At 34.3% G+C, this 12,114-nt stretch overlaps 1 protein-coding gene across 2 annotated transcripts in view; it reads right to left on the bottom strand.

Moving 5' to 3' along the window:
• The window catches only part of AHR (aryl hydrocarbon receptor), a 63,814-nt gene that overhangs the window by 17,266 nt on the left and 34,434 nt on the right, over nucleotides 1-12,114 (bottom strand). For both annotated transcript variants that reach the window (XM_080581493.1, XM_080581494.1), the window contains 2 exons: nucleotides 5,842-5,957; nucleotides 2,020-2,109 (listed from right to left, as the gene is read on the bottom strand). In XM_080581493.1, coding sequence (XP_080437619.1) covers nucleotides 2,020-2,109; nucleotides 5,842-5,957 — 206 coding nt within the window. The remainder of the gene's footprint in view (nucleotides 1-2,019; nucleotides 2,110-5,841; nucleotides 5,958-12,114) is intronic.

The following is a 12,114-nucleotide window of genomic DNA, read 5'->3' as shown; positions in this document are numbered from 1 at the left end:
GTCACATCCATGACTGCAAACACAAAAAATAATAATAGAAAATATAGATATTACCTTCCAACCTCTCCCCCCTTTTTTAATTTTTAAAACCACTTCTTATCTAAGCAAGCCTAGAACTATTATGCTTATGTTTTGTTTAAATCATTTCATTTTACATACTTGTAAATAAAATACTTTCCAGCTGGTACTTTGACCTGACCTATTCCAGGTGCTGCAGGAATACAAAAGAAGTCAAAGTCCCCGAACAACAGAACTTTCAAAACTAAGCCAGACAGATTTTGAATATTGGTTTTGTTTGCCTAAAAGCCTTATCACTCCTGAAGAACGTATTAAAATCAGTAATTACTAAGCTTTCATATCATCACCACTTCCATGGTTAGGAATGTGATCTGAACGACAAAGTTACAACACCCAGGATTAAAAAAAAAACAACAACAACACACATAATTAAGGGGGAAAAAACACCCACAATATTCAAGAAAAGCATCAGTCAACTGAGAGGAATTAAAATGTTTACTTTCTACATAAATCTAAAACCCAATCAAAAAAATATACACAAAATATTTTTAAATAAAACACAGTTCTAAAGAAATTAAGATGAGCTAGCAAAAGCAGAAGCCTAGCTCAGATTTTGCTTTGATGAAATTCATAAAAGAATCAATGTTTTCCAGAAAAAAAAAATGCAAGAAATGCTAATTTTTGGACCTGTAAGATTTCACTTCTGTATCATGTACTTGATTTACTGGCATTGCTATAGAATTTCTATGCACGTTTCTTTTCCATGCTTTTTTCTTCATTTCCCAACACCAAAAGAATCTGTAACTTAAGGAATAATGTTTTGTTTGGAATATTTTCTTTTACATAAACATTCCCCAACTAACTCTTATCAGTTACCTAAAATTGCAGACCAAGCAGAGTTTCTCCCTATTTTTAGACAGCATCTGAATCTATCATCATGCAGTACCCAACAAACGAAGAAACAGTTATAAATTGATAACTACAGATGTTTCTGTACAGATATTTCACCACAGAAGTGCAGTAAACAAATGTATCTTGTGGAGATGTAGCCCACAGGTGAATGTAGAGGTCATTTGTAATTTGACACTGATGTCATAGCATAAAGTACTCAGTTTATGTATTTATCATTAAACCAAATTTCACTTTGTCATCTATGCAATGCCCAGTAATTCAAGCGCAACTTCCATCTCAGTTCTACACCATACCACCCAGAGAAGGGTTGTACTGGGAAGGAGGCCCTTGGCTAGCAGAATTTCTGCATGCAGGAAGAAAAAAGTGTCAGAGGTTGCCCAAGCCAGCATCACTGGGCCATCCTTGACTCAATCTCTTTAACCAACTTTGCTCTATCTCCCATGCAGAGGTAAGAACCACCACAGTTTGTATCAACTTAACATAAACTAATCCTGGGAGTTGCATCCCCTAGGGAACATGTGTCCTCTGGATCTTGGTCTTTGCTTTTTTGATACATGGTTTGCAAAGCCATATGTGATCTGCACCATAAATTGTAAATAACATACTTGTTTTAAAATAATAAATAAATGAGGGGGACAGGAGAGAGAACACACTAAAAAAAATCTAAAGTTACTAAAAATCTCTGACTACATTCTTAAAAAAACCTCAAGGCATATGGACTTAATTTTGTATGAAAGGTTTCCATTAAAATAATTACCTTCCCATTGAATTACGTCTAATTCAGCACCATAAACTGGGTAACACCACAGTATAAATTTCAAACAGTTGTTCCAGTAAAGACTAATTAAGTGTGAGAATTTCCTATCTTGCCTAACTCAGCTTTGGAAATCATATTCCTGTTGTGCTTGGCTTGAGATCCCATTTTGGCTACGTAAGCTGTTAGAAAAGTAATACAGTTTCAAAGTAATCCAACTCAAAATATCTGACTGCGAATTTTATTACACAATCAGATCCTAATATGAGTACTGATGCCCTCAGAAACTATCCAAAACTTATGTGAAAAAAAAAAAAAGGAAAAAATAAACTTACTTGTTGGAACCCCAGGTAGTCTTGGATAGTAGAAGAGACGTAAAAAACCAGAGCGTCTGCTGTCACAACTAATACAAAACCATTTAATGCCTGGGGAGGAAACACACCAATCTGTCAGCCTCGGAGACAAAATACCAGATAATTATTGTGGCTCTAAGTCTACCTATGCCCTAGTCTCACATAACGTGAAGCACGCAAAAACATATCTTTATCTAACTGTAAACAGAAGGATTCATCATCATCTCTCCCTACAGTATGCATGATACAATAAAGAAAATTGCATCTAAAGAAGAAAAATGTTTGTTTGGAAAATTCCAAGGAAGTAGTCAGGGGAGAAGCCAAAGCCTTTTGATGACTTATTTACTCTTCATCATAGGAGACGAGGGGCAGCGTTACGAAGATCTATAGATTTACCTAGTATCAACCACAATTCACAATGCTTGCGTAGCTAAAGCCTTCAGGATGTTCAAACATCTGCGGTATTAAAGGGAACAGCATCACAAACTGATTCCCAAAATCTCTTCTATTCATAGTGCAGACAGGCCTAAGTGGACAGGAAATCAAGCGATCCAGAGCCCCAAATGGTCCAACAAACATTTTATAGCTTACTTAAAATAGAAGACCTCTGCACAAGCCGACTACTGCAAGTAAACAATGTTTTCGAAGAGATTTCCCCCTCCATGAAGAAGCAGACTAAGTGGCTCCTTGTTCAAAGTCACGCAAAGGGCATTTATCTGAACTCCAAATCAATATGGTTCATGGCGATTGTTGTGATAGCAAACAGAACATTTGTGACTTGGCAGCTCATCTGAAAGGTGCTGATTTACTTCTATGGATTTCAGTCAAGATTTAACAAAAGGCTGTCTCAAGGGACGGAATTAAGTATGTTGTGCCACTTAATTTCCTCAGCTACATTCAAAGTTGAATTTGGCCAGCATGATCAAAAAACATTTTTAAAACTCTTCGTTACGCAAAATTATCGTAACTAGGAGAAAACATAAAGCAAGTGAAGGATATCCTATTTGTTACTGTAATATAATAGAAATATATTTTTTTATTGGGAAACAGCATCATTCTTCCAAAAACATTAACCCCCATAACTATGGGAACCACCATAGCTGCTTTTCCATATTTAGCCGGGATATGGTTTTACTATTTCTTGTTCTTTTATGATTATCGTCTAATTGAGACAACTTAACTATCTGATTAAACTGGTTTTAAAATTCTGTCAATTGTTCCTATTTCATTTGTAGATATTTCTTACTCTATTCTCATTTATATTTGCAAGCTCTTGAAAAACCTCCATATATTAGTTTAATGAAATCTATCTGAAAACAGTATGAGCTTAAATAAAATCTGAAACAGTGTAGTCAAACCAAGAGATCTTGAGGTTCAGAGCTGTGTCTCAACAGTTACATAAAATCCTTGGTTTTGATAAAGTTCATACAAATCCCAAGAGAGTAGGAAATCTGCAATGGCAGGTGCTTGTGTCCTCTGCTGACCTACTTTGCAGTGAATTTCACATCAAATGTTTGATATAAAACTTCTGTGAACTGTACACTGTGTAATTCTGCACCACATGTTAAAATTAGTTATTCTGCTCTGTTTCATGCAAAGCCATGGAAAGATTCTTCCTTGTCCAATCTGTGACAAAGGCAAACAGCTCCTGTACCTGGAACTCAGTCACATTTTACAGTGGCTCTGCTAGGCAGTTCATTTTGAAATGGAACTGTTACTGCAGAAATTAGATACCTTCTGTAAGCCAAAAAATCTGTAAAAGACAAGATTGTTTTTGTCTAGAAATCTAAGACAAAACATTGCTAGAAGTCCCTTAAAATATGCAGGTATCCAGGATATGCCAATAAATGGGATGTTGGTTACAATCCAGGTTTTGACAAAATCTAATCCTAAAATAATCATCTTTAAAGGTATAATGAAATTTGATAATGACTACTATTTTAGAGCATTGGGCATAATATTTTTGTTTATACAAAAGTACTCTTAATATTCCTAACACAAGGGCAATTATAAAATTGTTACTAGCAAGAACGAAGGTGTTTTAAAAATGACTCTGAGGATGTAAATTCCATTTGCATATTTTATCATAAACTTGCTTAGACTACTACAGACTATGCATCTAAATTAAGACTCTGAAATAATTCAAGTAATTTTAAGGGAGATAAATCTTAATTTTAAGGAAGGCACAGCAATGCATTTGATCTCTACTTCTGCCATATGTTGAATTGTTAAGACAATTAGTTTTTATTTTTTTGAAACTAAAGACATCTGAATTTTGTTTGTTCTGAAATGAAAAAAAAAAGCTGATGAGTAAATACAAACAAATGAACAATACGGTATATTTTCACACCACCTTTACAAAAAAATAGAGAATAATAAGGAAATGTTCATCATCAGCTGTAGCTTATGGAAACCTGGATAACTTAAAAGACTTCTGGGTTTAGGCACAAGGCAAGATGGGTACTGCTATTTACATCTTAATGTTATTTAATATGTTCTAGATAATTCCCATTTTCATCATTTATCTTTTTACATTCCCTGAGAAAAGTCTACCTGTTTATATATTTTCATAAATTAGTTTCTTTTAATATTTTTCTTTTACAAATGAAGAAATTCCATTAATTTTCCTCGCTTCTCAAGGGGCTAGAATTTACAGTAATAAATATGCAATCTATTTTGTTTTCATATTGGAAAGCCATTTGCTACAGCAGTTTCATCATAGATAGAACTTGGTAATCAAGTAAAGTAACTGAATTTCATATCAAACAATTAGATGTCTCCAATACAAACACATACTGTACCTTTTAAAATAATTTCCATTTAAAAGAAGGCTGCTTATCTCTAACAACCCTGTTACAGTTCTGTCATACTTTATTGAGGTTAGAAAAGTACACTCGTGTCCTAGTTTTTTCAGTTGGTTGGGAAACAATTTTCCACTAGCATTAATTTACAGTAATTGTTTTGTGGGATTCTTAGAAGCTGTTTTCATTTCTGCCCTTTGAACAGTCAAATTTATTTTGTTCTAAGCAAAGCACTGCCTCTGACTGACCTAATAATTTGACACTTCTGGTATGTCAGTTTGAAGAATGCACATATAAAATAGATTATGAACGTATTTCAAACGGAGTTGAAGGTCACAGTGAAATATATTTCATGAAACTAATTAGAACGTTGGAATGCTTATATTAGTCATTTCTTGAATTTAATCTGGACCTAATATTGTATCATATTTCATATGTTTTGACATTCTAGGATATTAAAATAAACTAAATAATTTTTAAAAATACTATTTTTCATTAATTCTTTCCAGTAGCTCATATTGCTAAGTTAATGGAAATGCTTTAACATTTCTCCTGAACCTACGCAACAAACTCTAGGTTCTTTCAAACCACTAAGAACTCAAAATATCCCAGCAAGCTTAAGGTCTTTTAAAGAGATTTTTTTTTCTAGACAGTCATCAGACTTGCAGTACATGACTAACCTATCTACCAATATTTGTAATAAAGGTCAATAAAGATATATTTAAAAAAAAAAAAAAGATGCAAAGAGATGGAAAAATACAACACTAAGACTTGACTTAAAGCAAGAGTTAATAGATCCCTGCAGTCTAACAACCACTCTTCAAAGTCGTTAGGACCTTCAGCAAAAAGTGCAAGAAAGACGTAATATTAACCTAAAGAAAATGACTAAGTAATTTGACAACAGGAAAACTTCCTTTTTTAAACTCATCACTGCATAACTAGTATGTCTCTTATTATTACTTGAATTTAAATGGTCATATAACAGATTCACTTCAAAACATACCTGCAGTAAGAGTTCCCCTTCGAGGATCTGCATCCCCTCTCCAAGTTTTGCTGTTCTACAGTTTTCCTGAATGCCATTTCTTTCTGGTCTTGTAGAGTTTGAAGATTTTAATGCAACTACAAAAAAGAAAGAAAGAAAGAAAGAAGATGAGTGATCTTTGAAAGGCTCACTAGAAACTCATGTGACATTGTGTTGCTTTGTGTAAGAAAAAATGTTTATGAAGTCAGTCAAATGGAAGATCTCAGTTTCAATGTCAGTCTTTTTTCCTTACCTTTAAAGATAACCCATCTTGTTTCTATGACACTTTCACAACAGAATCAGTATTACTGAAATCAATCCAAATCTGTTTTGTTCCTTTTCTTTACTATAAGGCACACTTTTAGCTCAACACTTTTCTTTAATAAAGGATATTTTTGTTTCCACACAACCTCATATATTATAACAATCCTGCTTTAAGGTATAACAACTACATTTATTTTTATCCCATCTACATTCAGACATCTAGGTACCTTAGATAAGAGCCTGCTCTAGAGCTAAAGCTTCCTTCAGAGAGAGCAAGGAAACACAAAGGAACTCTAAATGAGTATTATACATTAAAAAAAAACATGAAGAAAAGAAAGCCATTTCAAATAAACAGGGTTTTTTATTTTCGGCCATTTAACTATTTAAACAATTAACTTTCCAATTTCAGCTAAACTACTGTAACCATGAATGATCATTATCCACGTCACAAAAAAACAAACTCAGTGAATAAGGGATGAAGAATCACACCACACTGCTACAAAGAACCTTAAACGTATCCTATCCTATCTCTGTACTGTGTGCTCTCATAAACAGGACACTATCAAGTAAAATTAGATACTAAAAGATTGTCCATAATTCAGAATTTATCTACTTTCCATCTTCCAAAAAGAAAAAAAAATAAAAGAAAAAGAAAAACTGTTTTCAAATCTGAAATTATTCTGACTGGATCTGTAATGTGCAAATAACTTAAAATTACATGAGTAATTTCACACGCCTTAAGCCTTTACCGTAAAGTTAAAGGAAAAATATACATGAAAAAAAAAAATCTGTAAGTTGCAAGACATAGGAAATCTATAAAAGCAACAATGCTGCTGTAAAATACCAACAGTTTAGCTCAAAGATGAGATATTTACCCTAAACTCAGAACGATTTCTCAGTCTGTTTAAAGCCTTCATTTTCAGCTGCTCAGAACTTTAGTCAAGAATCCTAAGGACCTCTCGTTCACTCGCTTTTCAACTATGTTAAATGATATTCTACACTAAGTATGTTAACTGAAGGATAAATTATGCCTTTCATTTATTTTTTTAAGCTTTCACCACAGCTAACAACTTTCAAGCCAGACAGTTTTCATTAAAATAATTAAAATATCCCTCAAAGGCACCGCAGAGGAAAAATATGTTCTAAAAATAAAAACTAAAAATTAACTGATTAACGAGTCAGGAATTTATATTTCAAATTAAAACCTTAATGCTCTTCTTCCTTCCAGATAGTCAAAAAGTCCTGTAATAGGTCACATGGAGCTACAATCGCTAATTCATTTTCAATTCAAGTAGCTGGAAGATACAGTAATATTTTTTCCTATGCATTATTTTAAAAGGAAATCTAGAACATTTACTAAAAAAACCCAAAGTTCCCTGGCAGGAGGAGAAAACCTATTATCCTTTTAATTTCTATTGTATACTTATTGAGAAGACCCATATTCAGCTTTCAAAGTTGCAAATAAATATACATAATCATGAGCGCCATTCTGAAAAACACCATACAGTTCTGTATATATATTTTATATTGTGCAAATAATAAATGAGGGGGAGGAATTATACAAGGTTGTCTACTAAATGATGTTCTGTTCTTCATCCATCAATTCACAGAGCTATAGAGCCTATATGCAACACATCCTACACACTGGTATGGCTATATTCCTCACTACTGGCAAAGCATGCACAGGTAGCTACACATGAACTTACATGCTTTGCTGAACTAAAACCTACGGCTTTTGAAGAAATCAGAAGATGGATGAAAGCAAGCTGTTGTAATTTAAGATGGATGGAAAACTGCTGACAATCCGGGATGGAAAAAAGAAGATAGAGTGGAAAATGTATAGATCATCAGTAGTGCATATCTCCTGATAAACCCCATCCCTTTACCTTGCTTTGACAGATGAAGGGTGAAGACACTGCATTACAGCGAACTTCACCTTTTGAGACTTTGAAGATATATCACTAAGCTACTGCTCTAAAACACCCACACTTTCAAAGACTAAGTCTGAAGAAGGTTAACTCATGTATGGAAAGTTTTTATCATCCTGATCTAAATTAATAAAGGGTCATCAAAACTGAAGTGCAAGTGTTGCATAGGAAGGAGTACTCTTCACTTGTTTTCATTACTTTAATGCCTATAGTATAAAAACTAATGCCATTTACTGGAAGAAAAAAAAAAAGTTTAGCTGGTACTAGAAAAAAGCCACTTTCAGAAAAAATAAAAAATAAAAGCAAAGCCAGCTAGGAGAAACAAAAATCTGAATGACAGGTAGTATCCATTCACTTTCACTATTTCGCAAAACAACAACAAAAAAACAACCCCCAACATTTTAAAATTGAAAAAGAAACATTCCTGAAAAAAAATAAATATCTAGATTAGAAAAGAACGAAGGCAAACAAAGCAGGACAGACTATCAAACTTTACCCCTAGCAGGGATTTAGAAATGCCAAAATCCCCAAGATGACACTCATCACAATTCCTCTATCTAGAATAATGCAGCAAAAGCTGCATTCTATACCAAGACTTCTTCCTTCTTTACACAACCTGTAGCCATGTGTAAGTGTAAGATGTATACTTCTGAAGTTATTACTTACTGATGACTAATTTTTTTAATAGAAATAGTCCATAATAATAACTAATTAGGAATATTTAATACAAATTAGGAATAGTTTTTTTTTTTTAAAAAAAAAAAAAAAAGAGCCAAAGCTCTCATGTCCGTCAGGAGAAGAATGAAGAAAGTCTGAGGAGAACACCGGAAAGAAAAGAAACACCAGCAACCCTAGAACTGGTTTCTTCTTCGGTGGAAATTATAAAAATATAAATTATATAGAAAAAACAGGAAAGATGACTGTGTATTTCTATTCAATACTTTTGAAAATAACAAGTGAGATGCTTGCTTCTGTGACAAAAGCCCTTTTACTCCAACAGAGCTACACAGAGGTGACCGAATATGGGTATTTTAGATCAAAAAGACTTGATAAATTTTAGTCAGTATTTCAAAAACAGCTTGTTGAATTTCCTCCTGAGGAGACAAGACAACAGAGTGGATGATACAGAACTCCAAATAACAAATATTTAAAAGAAGGTAGCATCCAAAAAAAAAGTATTCACAGGAAGTGCACATTTCAAAGTAAATATAAAAATTATTTTAATTTTTTTTTGAATGACTTCATAAATGTGTCTTGTAAAGGACATGATACTTGTATAATTAAGATAATTACCAGCCATCCGTGATTAAACTTTTTAATCAATAATCTTTACGCAAACACACAACAAATCTAGCAATATTTCAAGCTGCCATAAATACTATGACAGTAATGAACAGAAACAAGAGGGCTCCCTGACACTGAGCAACCCAGGCTACCTGGATGCAAACCTCCAATGTGGGGCTCCAAACAAACTGAAGTCTCCACAATGTGCAAGTCTAAGGCCACAACCCTGGCCTTACAGTACGGGGGAGGCTCTCCTGAAAAGCAGTAATTCTGAAAAGGCTCAAGGGCCACAGCAGACAATGCTGTAGCCTCAAACACATCGACTAGAGATCTAGTAACAGACAATACTAGATAGGGACAACTAAAAATATTTCAAGTCATCAGTCATTAAGCGGCCATATTGCATGCTGGCAGATAAGAGAGAGATGCTGGATCAATGAAGTTGTATGTGTAATCGTGTGAACGATTAAAACATGCCATATAATGGAAAAACAAACAAACACCCTTCCATTTAAACTGAGAGAAAACTTGCGTTCTCACAGGAATCCAGGCCATAATATTTAAAAATTCATTTGACAAACATGTAACAAGATTCACTAGCTCAATGAGTGCATTTGTAAAGTAGCAGAGCAGTGAGGATAGCAAACATGTAAGGTAACTTATCCAAAGGTAACATTACAGTGAACATAATCTACCAGTTATTTTAATCCAGATCAAGTACAACATCCTTGAAACCTATCCCCTCTAATTTTCAGCCTCAGGAAACTTAAACATGAATACTCCCATAGAGTAAATAGAAAATACTGTAGATCATAATATCTCTGTATATACTCTCAAAGACATGAAAGAGTGGGTTACTTCCTTGAATTTCACATTAATAACTTTAAAACAACAAAAAATAAAGCACAGCTGTTTATACCTGTAAAAACAAATTATTTTTTGCTACACGTTTTTAGCAAGAGGGCTAAACTGTAAGCTTCAAGCTTTTCACATAGGTTAATGATTGTCACTTAATCCAGCGTCCATATAGAAGCATCATTTCCATTGCCTGGACTTTTCTGATTTAAAGTGAAAACTAAATCCCAGAGATAAACCTAGAGAGTGGCCTAATTGGCTTTCTAGCCACAGAACAGCGGTATGGTTTCTTTTACATTTGTTTTACAGTTGTGAAATGCTTTAGCATTCAAAACAGAAAATGTACAAGATCCTAAGTCAGTCTTACATTGTCTCTAGAAAGACAAATAACAATGGTAACATCAGTGTTTACCAGCTTCTTATCTCTGGTTCTAACTGTTGAACTCAAGTGGTGAGAGACTTGTACAGAGCTTTAGAGTACTTTATTAGACAGACAATGTCTGGAAAAGCAAATTCTCTGCCACAACTGCTTCTTCAGGTCTGAAACAGAATTCAAGCAACTCAGTTTTAACTACTGCCAAAAGCCGTCTTTCATTTTAAAAACACCTAATTATTTAAGAGGAGCAAATATTAAGCAGTCTTCCTTCTTTCCAGAAGAATAACATCCAGCAGAGAAACTGCTTTGGGACATATCCTACAGTGCGTGAGTTATAAGGAGTGTGCTGAATCAACTGGTAATTTATGACAGAAGGATGAATTTCCAGATCCGTTGAGAGATTCAGAAATTAATCTCTTTGTTACGATGCAGACAACCAGCATGCTTTTAAGCTTCTAGAATTTTAGAAATAACAACACATCTAGGTCCTAACTGGTCTTTTAAATTGCATTTCCCTCAGTGTGAGCCCTTTCACTTTCACCTTTCCTGGGAAAAAAAAAAACAACTCTCAGTGTTCTTCTCTGCAAACCAGGCCCTTGAACTAAGACACATTTAACATCAGCTGTGTTTACTCAATGGATCCATTTGGAAACAATACCTTCGAGTCCCCAGTAGCTGTGAGCAGCGACCAACAAATTAACAGAGAATTTTATGCAATACAACAATCTTAACTCCTAGCAACAGGAGCATAGTAAAGAACATGAGACCGATGATTAAAAAAAAAAAAAAAAGTTTATCTACAACCTCAATTCATCTCGATGCTGTCCATTCTTCAACAGAGGCCTTTTCATCTTTTTCTAGTGCTTTTTTTCTGCCTTTAAACACTTGATCTCTAGGGTTTCTATGTGGCAGATAAAATTCCCCAAAGTGCAACCCACAACTGGTATCCTCTTCCTTTCGGGCTGCCACTCCTGTTCTCAGAGAGAACCTTTGCTGTTACTTCCTCGCTTGAGAGCCAGCTGCTTTGAAGTCCCATCTCCAGTATTATACTGAGTTCAGTTTAGAAAAACCAAAGACCATGCAGTCCTCTGTAGCCAATACCCCCATACGTGAGCAACTTCAGCAGGAATCCTAGAAATAGTGACTCCTTACTCTGTTCACACAAAGTTACAACAGCAGATTGAAGTTTTGTCACAGAGCAAGTGCAAATACATCCTATGGACATACTTAACGCAGCACTACCCGTACCAACAACACCGTCTGACAGAATACTCTGTTGTCTGGCTGTGGATTGAGAGATGAGGATCCCCAGCAATGTGTATCATAGCACTGGAAACACTAAATTCAGCCAGACCATGAGCTATTTCACTATTTTCCTCAAATCTTGAAAATACTCAATTTAAAAAAAGGTGTTTTTTTGCAAAGCGTCAAAAAGAAAAATAGACAATACTAGTTTGTTTTGTTTTGTTTTTAAAAAAGGTAATTATTTCTGTGTTGAGTGAATAAAGAAGGTTTTCTTGATATAAATGATAAAAGTACATCGCTCTT

The sequence above is a fragment of the Anser brachyrhynchus genome, assembly GCF_964034855.1.
Source record: "Anser brachyrhynchus genome assembly, chromosome: 2".
NCBI classification, from domain to species: Eukaryota; Metazoa; Chordata; class Aves; order Anseriformes; family Anatidae; genus Anser; species Anser brachyrhynchus.
The sequence above is the reverse complement of the archived record's forward strand: the minus strand, read 5'-3'. Positions and strand labels throughout refer to the sequence as shown.